This window comes from Suricata suricatta, chromosome 2 (genome assembly GCF_006229205.1).
Source record: "Suricata suricatta isolate VVHF042 chromosome 2, meerkat_22Aug2017_6uvM2_HiC, whole genome shotgun sequence".
In the NCBI taxonomy this organism is placed as follows: domain Eukaryota; kingdom Metazoa; phylum Chordata; class Mammalia; order Carnivora; family Herpestidae; genus Suricata; species Suricata suricatta.
In genome coordinates, this window is record NC_043701.1 from 91,641,442 (window position 1) to 91,657,672 (window position 16,231).

At 38.8% G+C, this 16,231-nt stretch overlaps 1 protein-coding gene across 1 annotated transcript in view; it reads left to right on the forward strand.

Moving 5' to 3' along the window:
- Positions 1–16,231, forward strand: part of BZW2 (basic leucine zipper and W2 domains 2) — a 65,088-nt gene that overhangs the window by 38,623 nt on the left and 10,234 nt on the right. Inside the window, exons 5-9 of the mRNA XM_029929682.1 lie at positions 992–1,057; positions 4,484–4,619; positions 7,922–8,031; positions 13,445–13,615; positions 15,509–15,655. Coding sequence (XP_029785542.1) covers positions 992–1,057; positions 4,484–4,619; positions 7,922–8,031; positions 13,445–13,615; positions 15,509–15,655 — 630 coding nt within the window. The remainder of the gene's footprint in view (positions 1–991; positions 1,058–4,483; positions 4,620–7,921; positions 8,032–13,444; positions 13,616–15,508; positions 15,656–16,231) is intronic.

Here is a 16,231-nt window from a genome sequence, read left to right on the forward strand (position 1 = left end):
AGAGCAACTTCATTTAAACATAACCACTCCCACCACCAAAAAAAGAAGAGGAAAAAAAAAGTAATGAAAATAATAAGGGAAAAACCCAAGACACACTTCCTAGGGGGAAAAAAAACCAGCATGTAATTTCTGTCCTTGACAGAATGTATTAAATAAGCAAACACCCCCAACAAGCAAAACAAGTACTACAATGTAAAAATATTAAAAAACCGAAAACCCTCTCACATGCATAAATGAAAGATTGCACACAAAGAACTCACATCTTAGTATTATTCCCAGTTTGAAAGGCTGGGAAGTGCATGATTAAGGTGCCAGCCAGTTTGGTTCCTGGTACAGTCTCTCTTCCGGCTTTAAAAGGCCATCAGTTCTATCAGGTTAGGGCCCAAGCCTTATGATCTCCTTTAACCCCCTCCTAAAAATCTCTACTTGCAAATACAGTCACATTGGAAGTTAGGTCTTCAACGTATGAATTCATTGGGAATGCAAACATTCATTTCGCGTAAATAAACAGCCTAGAGTTCCACCAACACACTTGCAAACCCTGCCTGTGAGTTCTACCTAGATTGTGGCGGGGGGTGGGGGGGGCAGTGACATTTTATTACTATTAAGTTATGCTGAGTTTTGCTTGTTTTCTAAAGACATGTTTGTGTCCACCTCGAGTACAGTGTCCCTAAGATCTCTCTCCATTATATCCATCGTCTATGTGATTATATCTGTCACCCCCTTCATTTCTTATTTTCTTTCTCTCCATCTCACAGGCTTAACATTATTGTGCTTTCATCATGTTATACTCTTAGTCGAATTTCTTTTATTGTACGTGCACATAGTGATCACATATTCCCTCTAATTAGAACTCCTTTGAAATGCTTAAAGTTCTTTTACAGTTTTCTTATTACCATAGGTCCATGTTGTGGTTATGGTGAGTTTCTACACCTCCTATTGTCTTTTAAACGTGCTTACATAATACTGAATTATTCTCTTTTATGCTTAGGTCTTCAATAAACTCATCAGGAGATATAAGTATTTGGAAAAAGCATTTGAAGATGAAATGAAGAAGGTAAAATTTCAAATGTAATGCTTTCCCTGTTTATAGTAACAAAATGGAGGGGGACAAAAATTGTGCCTATACTATGACGGTGCAGAATTGCCAGGAACATAGTAAGTTTTTAAATGTTGGTTGAATGAATGAGTATGATGGGTCATTAGCTAATAGCTATAGGGAAAAATACATGATGAGCCTAGACTTCATTCATTCATATTTAATGTAAGACAGCATACTTCGCTCTACAGGAATAGATCTTCAACCTTGCAGGGCTTAAAAATAAAAACTAGAGATTCCAAATATGCAAGAAAAACAAATACATCAGGGAAAAGCTAGATGTGGAGATGTAAGCAATTATAGCACGTGAAAGAGTATATGGCACAACAGTTAATACCCAATAAAATTCTTTAATTTTCAAAAATACAATTCAGCAAAGAAGATAAAAGCATGTCTTTGGAGATAATCTGGGTGTAGATCTCAGTGTTGTTTCTCACTATAAATTAGCTGTAGTAAGAGGACATCTGATTGCTGTAGGAATCAATGAGATCACATGTAAGGTGCTTAATAGAGTAAGTGGCCTCTAGTAAGTAACGAAATAAATAGCACCTCATTAAAGAAGACCTCCTGTCTGTAACTGCAACATGTTCTCTCTTTAAATTTGTAACGTACGTGTGTGTGTGTGTGTGCCCGTGCGTGCAGCACTCACTACATTAACTTGTTACAGTTTTGCATGTTGCTTTATCATTGTTTCCAGTTTTAGGTATCTGCCTAAATTATAAACCAAGGGAATAAAGGAGACATGGCATCTACTTTGCTACTTATTTTCTTCCCCATGTTCAATGCAGATCCATACATAATGAAGATTTTGACAGTAAAATCCCTTTTTAGAACAATTTGCATTCTCTTGACTCCATTTTCCCATGGATTAGGATAGTTCAGCATGGATACATAAAACTGTATGTACAAAGATGTTCATTACAGTATTGACAAATAAGCTAAGTGCACATTAATGGGAGACTGATTAAATTATGGTTTGTCTGTGCCGTGGAATACTTGACAGTCATTTAAACAGTGGAGGCTAACCACATGAATTGATTAGGGAAAATGTCCATGATAAATTGTTAAGTGAAATAGAAAGGTGCAGAGAAGCCATTTGGTAGTTTAACCTCCAGCAAATTACTTCATTTGTATGTGCCTCAGTTTACTTTTCTGTAAAGTGAAGATCAAGGCTGGTGTAGATATTAACACACAGAAAGTATTCAGAAAAATAGCTGATACTCTTGACAAGTTTTAGCTGCCATCAATGAACAACTGAGTCAGAACAATACATGTTTATACATGTAGTTATTTATAAGATCTAGACCTGTATAAATACATTTAAAAATCTGGAAAGACACACTTCATTTATTAATGTTAATTCTAAGGAAGTGGTATTAGGGAGGAAATCACATTTTTCTATCATTCTGTATTGGTAGATTTTATTCTACTACTGTGTATTACTTTTTTAAATATGAAAAAATGTCCATTTCATTGCTAGGTGCCCAGAAAATAACAAGCGCTTGATTAAACAGAGGAATGGATATAATGGGGGTGAGGAGGAGAATGTAAAGCATTTAATAAGACATTTTATTTACCACTTCTGTCTAATAATACCATTCATGCTTTTCTTAGCTCATTTGTACCTTTTGAAAACTTTCTTACTATTTCATTCATGTGATTTTTATGTATGCTTTCAAGAATGATTTATTTTTCACAGTATATCCTTTTCTCTTGGTTTATATTTTTGAGAGAGACATTGCGAGCAAGGAAGAGGCAGAGAGAAAGGGAGACGCAGAATTCAAAGCAGACTCGAGGCTCTGAGTTGAAGTCGGATGCTTAACCAACTAAACCACGCAGGCACCCCACACTATATCTGTTCCTAAAGGAATGTTCTGGAAAACATGCAGCATCTGATTTTAATATGGAGTGATATAATTGACCAATGAGAATATTGATTTTTAAAAAAAGATCTATATTTTGCACTATTTTGTTATATTTAATGAATGAGAGTATATTGATATGCTTAAAAAGTAGTGTTGAAATTTTTATTTTGGGAGCCATTTTTCTTTGTTCGCTTGAATCTGAATCTTTTCACCCAGTGAGAAAGGCCAGATTGATGTAATGTGTCTAGGATTTTGTCAATTCTTTTACTCTGTCCATTCGCTCTGTCCCCCAGTGTGTGGAGCTTTACACACTGAGGCCCTCATTCTCTCCATGTTTTCTTGTGAACTTTGAAGATGACTTTGTTTTTAATTCACTGAGGCTTTAGTAGGCATAGCCTGGGAGTGAAATGGAATAGTTTGATTCCAGTTCTGCCACTTACTCATTACTCATAATACAAATATTTAGATTCACATAACTTCTCTGTAATGTAATAATCCTTTAACTGTTGAGGACAGTAAATTAATATTGCCCTACCCACTACGCAGAGTTAATGGAATTTCATTGGTGCCAAGTAATGAAAAAGCAAGGCCCCAACAGTGATATTGAGCCCTGGGGACGCCAGTAACATGATGAACTAGAGAAAGTAACCATGGAATATAGTCAGAGCACTGGGTAGGGGAGCCTTAAGAAAGAGGAGGGCAGTCCCCACAACTGAAAATTCGTAGAATTAAAAAATGAAAAGTGGGTTGTAATCCCCTTTGCGTTGTTCTCCTTTAACCATCCTGAAGTTGCCGCTTTCTCAATTGCCCCTCCAAAATTGTTCTTTCCAACTCACAACAGAGGCCTTTTCTCTCTTAAGAGCCTTTGCCCTGTCCTCATCACCAGGGCTGGCAAGACTGCATGCCCCAAGAAATACCAAGACTGAATCTCATTATTTTACAATTAAAAAGAGCAACAAGAACTTAGGAAACCCCTTTGGCATGCAACAGTCTGGTTTTAAAGAATATTATATGCTCTGAACTCAGAAAAACCTATGCTAATGTCAAAGCTTATCGACTTTTCCCATTTTTTGTGTGTGGCCCAATGGAATAAACCCAAAGAAAATGGGTAGATGTAGGGGGACAAGGGCACCCTCGAAAAATAAAAAATGTGAAGGACAGTAATATATTTCAGTAACAGTTCTGCCAGTTATGTAAAACTTACCCTTTCTCCTGTACAAAGTCAAATGTAAATTTTTTATGTAACCTATTCACACCGTCACAAATGTCTCTTTTTGTTCCACGGATGTTATCTATAGCTACGTATAAGTGAACTTGGAAGCAAGGAACGGTGCCTGAGAAAGTCCTTTCCTTAGCATCCAGTTTATAAGTGAACACACGTATGTGTTTTTAATGGGTAATAATTATACTGTGCATGTGACCAACTCACCTGCCATTCAGCCATGCACGTACATTGACTATTATTTTCCTACCTTAGTCCTTTGCTTTATAGACATGGTTTCTTTTGTTTGACCCACAGCTTCTCCTCTTCCTTAAAGCCTTTTCCGAAACAGAGCAGACAAAGTTGGCAATGCTGTCAGGGATCCTGCTGGGCAACGGCACCCTGCCCGCCACCATCCTCACCAGCCTGTTCACCGACAGCTTAGTCAAAGAAGGTAACGACTCTCACGTTTTCTTGCCTGTCAGGTGTAAAAAAAAAAAGTAAGGCCACAGATGATTAGAAAAATACCAGCACCTCTTTTTAGCGTCCTCTGTTACCCACCTATCCCCCACGTAAGAGAATGTGTGTGTGCTTTTAAACAGCAAGAATTACACATTTTATACAATTATACAATTATACAATTTATTGGAGGAAACTGAAAGAAAAAATATGCACCCTTGTACAAAGACAAAAACTTATAATGATTTAATGCCTGGATCAAATACTCTGAGGTTGATGCCATCCAAACCATTTCTGTCGGTGTAGTTGCTGCTGGCATATTTTGTTGGGAAAATGCTTCATTATACTTTACGGGACATTTTGGCTACTCGGCTGTAGCACCCACTTCTATGGAATGTAGTGGAAAAGGGCCCCTTCATGTTCCCAAATGCCCCAGACTGTTACTTCCCTGGTGAGGACCATTCTTCTGAACCGTTACCTCTCAAAATCTTGTGCTCAGATGTTCATTTTGATCCCATTTTTAAGATATTCATTATCTCAGTTTTAGAAAGAAGTCCAGATGGTGGCATCCAAGTCTTGCTTTAATTTTAAGGCAGTAAGAGTTTGATAGGCATATATACAATCACTTGGTTATGGAATGAAACAAAAGTGGGCTCTCGGAGGAGGATAATGATATTCGAGTTATAATGCAACACAAAACAAAGAGTTATTTTTTCCTTAAAAATAAAAGAGCTTTTGTGAAAACATCTGTTTCTTCTTAAGAACTTAGTTTCTCTCCGACAAATGTTGAAGTCCCAGCCTCGTTCATGCCTGAAGTGAAATGGATTGTAGTGTTCTTGTAGCTGAGAAAAGAATAGTAAATTGAGAGTGGAGTGATCTTATTTAGAGATTTTCTATAGTTTTGGGCTTAACATAGCTCAGATTTATGACCGTTCAGATTCTGTAACTGTCGTTAGTATGCTGTTCATATTACATTTTAAAGTGTTTTCTCCAAGAGAATTTGTGATACTCCACATCTTACCTAGGATGTGAGCCATTTTATACTCAGAAAAAAAAAAGTTAAAATGTAAACAGTAATGTTAAATATATTAGATCTTCCTAGCCTTCGTAACAGAAAATAATTCTTTCTGGTTGTATTAAAATCCTAAGTGATGTCTACAAGTTCCTCAAAAATTATTTGATGGACAGTGATGAACCAAACATAAAATATTAACAGTTATAAAATTTAGACAATGGGTATAAGTAAGTAACAGTGTTTACAGTTCAATTTGTTCAGTATTTTTTGTATATTTGAAAATCTTTATATTGAAATTTAGGGAAAGGAAGAGAAGAAAAATAAACATTTGCTGTAGAAGTGGCATAGTGCTTATATCATGCAGTTTTTTTTTTCCTTAAGCTCCACCACCCTTAGAAACTAGAGGCTTAAACTCTTGCTTCCTAAATAGGAACATATTAATAAATTATACCTTTTCCCCCACCCCATGCCCAACAGATAGTTAAGGAGGATAGTATCATCTCAGGAAAATCTTGAGTACAGAGAAATTTCCCAAATTTCCCACCAAAAACTGCTTTTAATACAAAGTGATAGGTTTAAGCCAAGATTTAGACTCCTAGTTTAAAACATTACTTTATTTCTCTTAAAATACAGGTTGTATCACCTTTTAATTTTTGTACAGATTTCTATTAAATTGTACCTTGACTTCGTGAACTGATAGTATTAAAAATTCATGTCAACAAATATAAAATTCTCTAGTTTCTGACACCTGTTTTATTGTCCCAATAATGGGTTTTGGGGGTTTCTCTGTTTTTTGTGGGGTTTTTTTTGTAGTTCCTCTGCTTATTCAAGTGAAGAAAATTGGGCAGAGTTGGCGTTTGTATAAATGGCGTATCAATTGAATGCTTTTACTTGCAGCTAACTGGAACACGAGACACAAACTGCTGTATAAGAACATTTGTTCCATATAAGAACATCCATTTCTTATGTCCAAAAAATATAGAAGTAGTGTAGACTTCAGGGTGAACAGCAATGTCATTCATGTCTTGAATATTTTCTCCCATTACTTCTCACTACCAATCACAGCATCAACTTTATTCCAAGTATGGTTTCCCTGGTTCTTATAAGAGGTCTGCTGGCACAGTTAAGGGCATGCTTGCTTGTTTAGATTCAGTGGAAGAATACTTCTCAGCCCAGGAGAATTAACCCTGCCTTCCGCTGATTGGCCACCATAGACCACATGACTAGGTTAGCCCGGTAGCAGTTGCCAGGGGACGTGTCCTGGGCAGATGGGCTTAAGGCGAGGACTCTAAGCTAATCATTGCAGGAGTTGTTGGTGACAGGACTTAGACTAGAAGTCACCCAGCCTATGCAGAATGGGAATTCTCTTAGGAAAGAAAAAGGAGGGGAAAGAGGCTGCAACGGTGAAGCCTTCAATTGAAAAAAATAAGTTAGTTTAATAATTCAACCATGTTTTAACTTGGATATTTAATAAATGTAAGATTAACTTGGAAATTGGTAGTGTTCACAGAATTGTCTACCAGTTGTCTAATTACTTATTCTTGGAAATCTTAATGTCAGTATGGATATGTAATTGAGTGGTTTTCTGATTAACAAAGCTCTTTTATCTTTTAGTAATCTTTTTAAAAATATTCACAATCGATATTTTTATAGCTTCATTCATGAGGTTTTTTTAAGTGCTTTTTTAAATTTTTTTTTTTTTATTGCTTTTTATTTTATTTTTGAGAGACAGAGAGAGACAGCTGGAGCAGGGGAGGGTCAGAGAGAGAGGGAGACACAGAATCCGAAACAGGCTCCTGGCTCTGAGCTAGCTGTCAGCACAGAGCCCGACGCGGGGCTCAAACCCACGAATGTGAGATCTGACCTGAGCCGAAGCCGGATGCTTAACCGACTGAGCCACCCAGGCGCCCCTAAGTGCTTTTTACAAAAAGTAAAATTAAGATTTAATTATTGTACCTCAGGATCACTGTTACAAACATGAAATACTGGTGAACCACAGGGTGGAAGAGAGGAAGGGAGGGAGTGAGGGAGGGAGGAAGGAAATATTGGGACTTCCATCTCTTTCAGACCATTGTAAAAATAAATACACAGTTACTCCAGGTTGGAATTAGGGAGTCCCACTTTGAAAAATATTTTAACCATTGTTTCCTTTTCTTCTGAGCCCTGGACACGGACCTGTGCTGTGAGCTATCGGTTCTTGGCCCTATTCGTTCGTCACCTGCGGTTTTGCTTATTAGAAGAATGAAACTCTCACTGTTTTCTTTTTCTGTATTTTTAAACAGGCATTGCAGCCTCATTTGCAGTCAAGCTTTTCAAAGCATGGATGGCAGAAAAAGATGCCAACTCTGTTACCTCCTCTTTGAGAAAAGCCAACTTAGATAAGAGGCTGCTTGTAAGTGCTGTCCGGACAGGGGGTTGATGCTTCCATTGTGGCTTTGGCGTCTGTTAACTTAGAGTGTGGTCCCTCTTATTTCTGTATAACCGGCAGAGGGAAATTAATTCCCTGGTAACATTTATCATACAAATGACCAGAATCAGAAAAGAGTCATAGGGACTATTGTGACTTTCAGATCTAGAAGTTTGTTGAGATTACTTTAACATTTATCAGAATTAACACTTTGTTTTTAGTAACTAGTAAGTATACAAATTTAAAAGTTGTTATATGTTAAAGTCCCATCAGTCTCACCTAATTAAACACATGCACTGGGTTGGTTTGGAGATGGATGACCCTAACCTCACATACTTATTAATGGGTTAACAGAATAAGAGTTTAAACAGAATTCCTGGTCTACATCAAGATACCTTGGGAATTACTTAGCTATTTACAAAAGCAGACACGTTTATTATGGTTGATTTGAAGCTTCCACTATCATAATCGCTTGATTATATTTTTTACTTCTCTATCTTTGTGGTTTTCAAAAAAAATAAGGGAAATATTTTGTTCTTAATATTTCTGTCCACTTCCTACAATTTCTTTCTGCCAGAAGTCACAACTACGCAGAAGACAGAGATTTCTCCAAGTGACATTGCTCTTAGAGTCTAGGACAAAGTCTAAAATTGAAAGACACCCCTTGCCATCTTGTCTTCATCTGGTCTCTCCTCAGTTTTTCACTTCCAGTGTGTTCCAGTATGCAAGTTTTCTGTCAGTCCATGGGATAATTGTAAAAATGGGCTCTTGCCCTCAGAAAATCCCAAGAATAATTTTAACTGTCAATGCTTTGATTCTCTATTACTTAATATTCCTTTGTCTCTCTAGATTTTCCTTAAAATAGCCCGTTTGTGTATTTCAGGTCTTTAAAATATGATAAAGACAAACAAGAGATATAGAGTCTAGTTAATTTCTGCCGCTGGCAATAACTTTCATTCAGTCTATAGTTCTGTGCCAGGTCTGCTCCAAGCTGTGGAGCCAGTGGAGAACCAGATGGCAACGTTCCCTGCCCTCAGGTAGCCTACTTTCTCATGAACTTAGAGTACATCCTGATATACAGAAAGAGGAATCATAAAAGAGAAGTGAATAGCTTGCCAAGCAGGGTGGAGGTTGATATGAGGGCAACATATTCTTGTCCTTGAGTTTGTGGATTAACTGTGTCTGGGCTAGGTCTGTCTGTGGTCTATACACCTTTTCATTCTGGGACCTAGCCTGCAGGAACACCTCCCATGCAGGCCCTTCTGTCCCCGTGGTAAAGGACAGAGCATAGGAGACTGAAGTACACCCCTCCAGTGCAGTAGAAGCTTACCTTCCACTGACCAAAAGTTACAGTGAAGCCAGGCCCTGGGGAGGACAGGTCATTCTGTCACAGCTTACTGTGCCCCCCCGCTGCAGACAGGCACAGCAAGGAGGGGCCTTAAGACTCATTTAAAGGAGAGGGGGCAAACAATTGGGAATAAAAATACAGTCTGGTACAATTTGCCAGGAAAGATTTGGGTTTGTTTGTTTTTAGGTTTATTTTGATAGGAGACGGGGAGAGCAGGGGAGGGGTGGAGAGGATCTGAAGTGGGCTCTGTGCTGACAGCAGAGAGCATGATGTGGGGCCCAAACTCACAAACCGCAAGATCCTGACCTGAGTCAAAGTCAGACGCTTAACTGACTGAGCCACCCAGGTGCCTAAGACTCCGTTTTTTCTTAAGGCGTGATTCCTCAAAGATACCTATAGGCAGAGATTGGTTAACTTAATTAGGTTACTTCACAGATTTATTTAAGTGTCTTTCCTTTTTGAAGAATACATCATTTAACTGTTCCTACTTGGTTTCTTTGTCAGCTTATATTTGGGGTATGAGAAACACAGGTACACACTTATAACAGAAACACTGGAAGCTCCATGAGGACAGGGTAATTGTCTGCGTGCCCTGCGTACCTGATAATTGCTAACTTGGTAAATTAATGAGGAACCAGAGAGTCAGTTTCCCCATCGAGGAGAAAGTTTTGTTTTTGGTTTTGTGTAGTTTTTTAATATATATTTTTAATTTATAAATTTATAAATATTTTTTATTTATTTTTGAGAGACAGAGGCAGACAGAGCAGGAGCAGAGGCGAGGCAGAGAGAGAAAGAGGGAGACAGAATATGAAGCAGGCCCTAGGCTCTGAGCTGTCAGCACAGAGCCCAACACGGGACTCGAACTCATGGACTGTGAGATTGTGACCTGAGCCGAAGTCGGATGCTTAACTAACTGAGCCACCCAGGCGCCCCCAAAATTTTGTTTTTAACACATACAACAATTCTCTGTCTGTACTAGTACATTTTAGGGGGGGAAAGCCTATCTCAAAGTTTAGCAGTTACCCATTTCTGTAATACAGAAGCAAGAAAAACTTAAAACAACCCTGAAAAGGGGATTGGAGGCAACAGACTAAATCAACCATTGAAATGTACAGTTTAGTAAAAACAATTAAAGGTGCTATGAGGAAATAAGTAGGAAAGCTCTAAGGGATATGAGAGTGGGAGGAAGTTTTCAGTGATAGAGAAAGATCTCTCTGATAAGGTGACTTTTTAAAAACTGTTTTATTTATTTTTGAGAGAGCACAAGCTGGGAAGGATCAGAGAAAGAGGGGGACAGATAATTTGAAGTGGGCTCTGCCTGGCAGTCGCAACGCTGACACAGGGCTCAAACTCACGAATCATGAGATTATGACCCAAGCCAAAGCCAGATGCTTAACTAACTGAGCCACCCAGCTACCCCATCGTGACTTTTGTGTAAAGACTTGAAGGAGGTGAGGAGTGAGCTTTGTAGATATGTCTCCAGAAGAATTATCCGCACAAAGCAAACAATGCAAAGGCTTTGGGGCATGCCATGTGGGGGACAGAAGTGGGGGGAGTGTTTGGTAAAAGCAAAAATATAGATCAGCTCAGTGACAGAGCAGGTCCCAGGAACTTTGGCTTTTATTCTGAGTAAGATGGGAAGCTTTGGGGAAATTCTCAGCAGAATTGTGCATAATGTGTTTAGGGTCTGAACCAGGATCACTCTGGCTTTGCTTTGGAAATAGACTCAGAAGCAGGGAGACCTTAATCTAGGGATGAGGTGATAGAGATTTGTGCCTGGATAGGGTCTTTCTAACAAAGGCAGACCATGCTCCAAGCCAGGCAATATCATGATAGGATTTAGACGGACTTTACTTCAGCATAATCTGAATAATAATCTTCAGTGTCTTCAATGTGTCATTTGTTAGGGCTTTGAATATAGTTCATAAATAAACCACTAGGAATATATTTGATGATATATTCCTCTGAACATAACTGTAGATCAACCTTTACAGTCACATTCTTCCTAGGTTGAATACTGATTGCAGGCATGGAGTAACAGAATAATTATCAGCTATGGGCATACTCAGCTATGTCCTTAATACACCTAGCTACATAATTTGGGTCCAGCCACTTAGACTTGTTGGGACTTAATTTATCCTCTATAAGAATTTTTACTTAGGTAACTATGAGGAAAATGGCCCCCACATCTAAACTCAAAATTGAATTCATTCCCTGAGTCTCAAATTCAGAAGACCTCTTGAATGCTAGAACAAATGTCAGTGACCAAATTTCAGTCCATGAAATTTCTTCAGATACGAAATGTTTGCTTTCACGTGAATGTGTGTTTAATAGCTACTCCCGCCAACTCTTCTGACATACTGAAACTCCTAACTGAACAGGGAAAGTTATGGGGTGATGGTATAGAGAATATTGAAATTCGAGTTGTGTCATAGAAGTCTTTGGCTATGTCCCTATACATGGTGGCAAAGCTGTAAGAGATTTTTCTTTTCTTTTCTTTTTAAATTTCTTTTGATGTTTATTTATTATTGAGATAGAGAGAAACAGAGCATGAATGGAGGAGGGGCGAAGAGAGAGGGACACATAGAATCCGAAGCAGGTTCCGGGCTCTGAGCTGTCAGCCTAGAGTCCGACGTGGGGCTCGAACCCACAAACCGAGCCAAAGTCAGATGCTTAACCAGCTAAGCCACCCAGGTGCCCCTATTAGAGATTTTTCTACTGAGCTTTTTACTGGAGCCATATAGCCCTTGACTATACATGTGCACATCTAACCACCATAAAAATTTGGATCTACTTTTTAGACTGCAGCAGTCTGAAAAATGTGAAAGCTTTGACAATTGCCTTAATATCTTAGCTGGGTGTTGAAGTCACACAGGACTAGAACATGACTAAGTGTTGCTGAGGCCCTGCCAAGCTGTGTAAGGTAAAATGGAAATGAGGTAAAAATATGCAAGCAGCCCATGGGGTATTGCTCTTTAAAAATTTCCAAGAGAATTATGTAATGAACTGAAGAGTCGGGAGGGTGAGTTTAGATTAGATCTTGCTGTGGCTTAATTTAGAGCTACCATCATGAACAGATCTCACAAAAATTCTCTTTAGCTCCAAGCTAGTATTAGAATAATAGCATTTTCTCAGATTGTGAATAGCGGTTCTTGAGATAATAGTCAGTACTGTTTCCTAATATTATCTCAAGTCATCTCAGCATTATTAAAACTGACTTTTGGGGCACCTGGGTGGCTCCGTCCATTGAGCATCCAGCTTTTGATTTCGGCTCAGGTCATGAAACTGGGTCCTGCACTGAGTGTGGAGTCTGCTTAAGATTCTCTCACTCTCCTCTCTCTCTCTCTCTCTCTCTCTCTCTCTCTCTCTCTCTCTCTCTCTCTGTCTTCGACCATCTCCCAAACTTATACAGTCTCTCTCAAATAAAAAATATATATATAGTGGAAAAACCTGACTTTTGTCCATTAACTCATAAGTTACGTTATTTGCGTTTAGTTTAGCAGGTTCACTGCTGTATGCATACATGCTATACTTTGAGTAAAGTGAAAGAAAGTAAATAAAGGTTCAAAATGGGTGAAGCTAGTTTATGTAAGTTGATTAGCATTTTTTTCTTTCTCTGTAAAACTGTCCAATTTAGAAGGTGGTTAGCAAATGGTCCAGAAAGATACCCAAGATTTATTCATTTGAAAATCATTCTTTGTACTGTTCTTCTCAATGTGAGATATTCTAAATGTTATTTAAAAATTTTTTTTAATGTTTTTATTTATTTTTGAGAGAGAGACAGCAAGAGCAGGGGAGGGACAGAGTGAGAGGGAGACACAGAATCTGAAGCAGGCTCCAGGCTCTGAGCTAGCTGTCAGCACAGAGCCTGACATGGATCTTGAACCCATGAGCTGTGAGATCATAACCTGAGCTGAAGCCGGATGCTTAACTGACTAAGCCACCCAGGCACCCCCTAAATGCTATTTTAATATAAAAATTTTGTCCTTTATTGCTTGCCAGAATGTGAATAGCTTGTTGTATAATGGTCTTTTTCCTTTTGTCTTCTAGGAACTCTTTCCAGTTAACAGGCAGAGCGTGGATCATTTTGCTAAATACTTTACTGACGCAGGCCTGAAGGAGCTTTCCGACTTCCTCCGAGTCCAGCAGTCCCTGGGCACCAGGAAGGAACTACAGAAGGAGCTCCAGGAGCGTCTTTCTCAGGAATGCCCAATCAAGGAGGTAGGGACCTGGGCTTAAATCACTGCCCAACACACGAATAAGAGGATTAACACTGAGGAGCATAAACTGGACCTTCCTTAAGGAGACTCACCTTTGTTTACTGCTGTGAACTTAATGTACTTGTTCACACCATTGAAACTAGCTCAGTTGCAAAGTATTGCTTCAGAATCCTCTAGCATGTTCCAGAAATCAACGGTTTTTTCCTGACAAGTGATTTACTTTATCACGCTACTGAGATTAGCAAAATATTCTCATCTGTCGAATAGATTGCCATCTACTATCAGTATCCACCATTATATATGTAGTGGTGTTTCCATTTTATCATAGATAATATAATATGGCTAAGTATATGGTTAGTGTTTGAAATCAACACTGGGTATTTCATGCATCACTGGGTATGAATATGTAGGGGTTTTTGTTTTTTTTATTTTTTAATTTTAAGACAAAAATTTTGATGGTTTTTGAATTCCTATAATGGGAAAAGAACAACTGGACCAATGGCTTGTTTGATCACACTCATAGTAGCAGCATAGCCCTATAATACAAACACTACAGTTTTTTATAACAAGAGTTCATGTAGCTATCGCTGTATCTTTTTAAGTTTTTTAAAAATTCCTGCATGAAGAAAACTTCCCATTTGAATTTTAACAACTTTTGTGTGATAAACCAAAAATTAAATGAAGTCCTTTTCTTTTGCTGTTTACTTCCAAGTCCCAAACCCTTAACGATTCTACGTGCTCCAAGCCCCACATGGGGCCTTACATGCTTAAGATGGAGAATTCCAGAACAGTGCTATCCAGCAGGTGGAGGTGTTGGAACAAAAAGTACTTCTAAGTCTCATGTCAGTAAGGTCAGCAATATAGTCAGTAACATTTCTTCAAGCAAGAGCTTGAACATGATTTTCCATGGAGGCGGAAAAAAAAAGCAAATCCAAAAAACGCTGTGATGCCCCTAGATGCAGAGATGTCGCCTGTCTTCGCGTCTGTCTCCAGCCAGCTCAGGCTCTGGGACTTCCCAATTCTTTCTGTCCTCGAAGGCTTCTTAACCTGTTCCTGACACCTCTGTGACCCAGGCCAACAGGAAGGAAAAGAATGTATTTTCACTAAAAAGGGGCAGTGAGGGAAGGGGTGGTTGTGCTATTTCCGAAGTCGGAGGATTCTTGAGATTATGGTGTTGAATCACTTTTGAGAACCTAACCTCAATTTGTGATTATGTTTCAACAGGAAAAAGGTTTCTCCTCACCAGTGAAATATAAGATATGTTAGGCTAGGCAGGCCTTTTATTCCATACCATCAGATTTTAGGATAAATTTGCATATCGAACATAATTGTAAGAGAAAAATAACCTATCAGGTGTTGCTGCATTAACATGTGTCATATAAAAAAATTGCTTTTGCACCTTAGTCATTTTCATGGAGCATGAGGGTCAAAAGTACTAATTCCGAATGAATTGTGATACACGGACTTGTACAAACCCAACACGCTGTTCATCACGAGGTTTAAAGTTGAGAGTTGGAGGTAAAGACTCACAGCTCCACTGCTTTTCTTCAACCCCAGGGAGTCAAACCCTCTCAAGTCATCTGCTCCACTGGACCCAAACGACCTGCTGCATATAAAAGAATAACTCCTGAGAAACAAAGATTTCCTCTCACTTCCTATTATCCAGCAGCTCCTGGCCAGAGCTAAGCCTATTAATTTTTGGACTAAAAATAAATCTGCTCGGGGAGCAAATCATTGTGTTTTTCCTCCCTCTTGTAATCTGAGAATATGTACCGGGAAGGGAGGGACTGAGCAGAGTATTTATCCACCCAAAGCCTTTTACTGACCGGGCACAGTGACAGGGAAACTCCCATCTGCCTGTTAACTCGCTGACCCCTTTTTCCATGAAACGTAGGTGGTGCTGTATGTCAAAGAAGAAATGAAGAGGAACGATCTTCCGGAAACGGCCGTGATCGGACTGCTGTGGACCTGCATAATGAATGCTGTGGAGTGGAACAAGAAGGAAGAACTCGTCGCAGAGCAGGCCCTTAAGCACCTGAAGGTACGGGCTCAGCAGGGCGCGGGCTTGGCCGCAGACCACTGGTAGCTCTTACCGCGTGACACGTGGACTCTCCCTGCCCTTCACCCCGACTTAGGCCAAGGTGTTTTCCCATCTAAGAGTAAATTCTTACTAAACACAACGTCAGAAAATACACAGAATAGTCTTACGTTCAGTATTTAAAGCTAAAGAGAAATATGGTCTAACTCTACGGGTTTCCTTACTATATGACAAAAATTCTTGGTAATATTTTTGCTTAAGCAAACTACAAATTGGTATCAGGATTTGAAAAGTTATCTACTCCTAAAACCAATATTGTACTGTAGGTTAACTGAATAGAATTTAACTTACAAAGTAAAAAGAAGTTGAAAAGTATCTGAGTGGTGGAAAAAATCAACTGATTGTGTAAATAGCATTTTTTTGTGCATGGGTAAATGTTTTTGCTTTTATTAATTGTCTTCTTTTTATAAAACTTTATTAAGATGAGTGAAAGACCTAGATCCTTCCTTCAGAGTTTACATCTGAATTGGGAAGTCGAAGACTACTTAGTAGAAGGGGAGCCTGGTTGGCTCAGTCAGT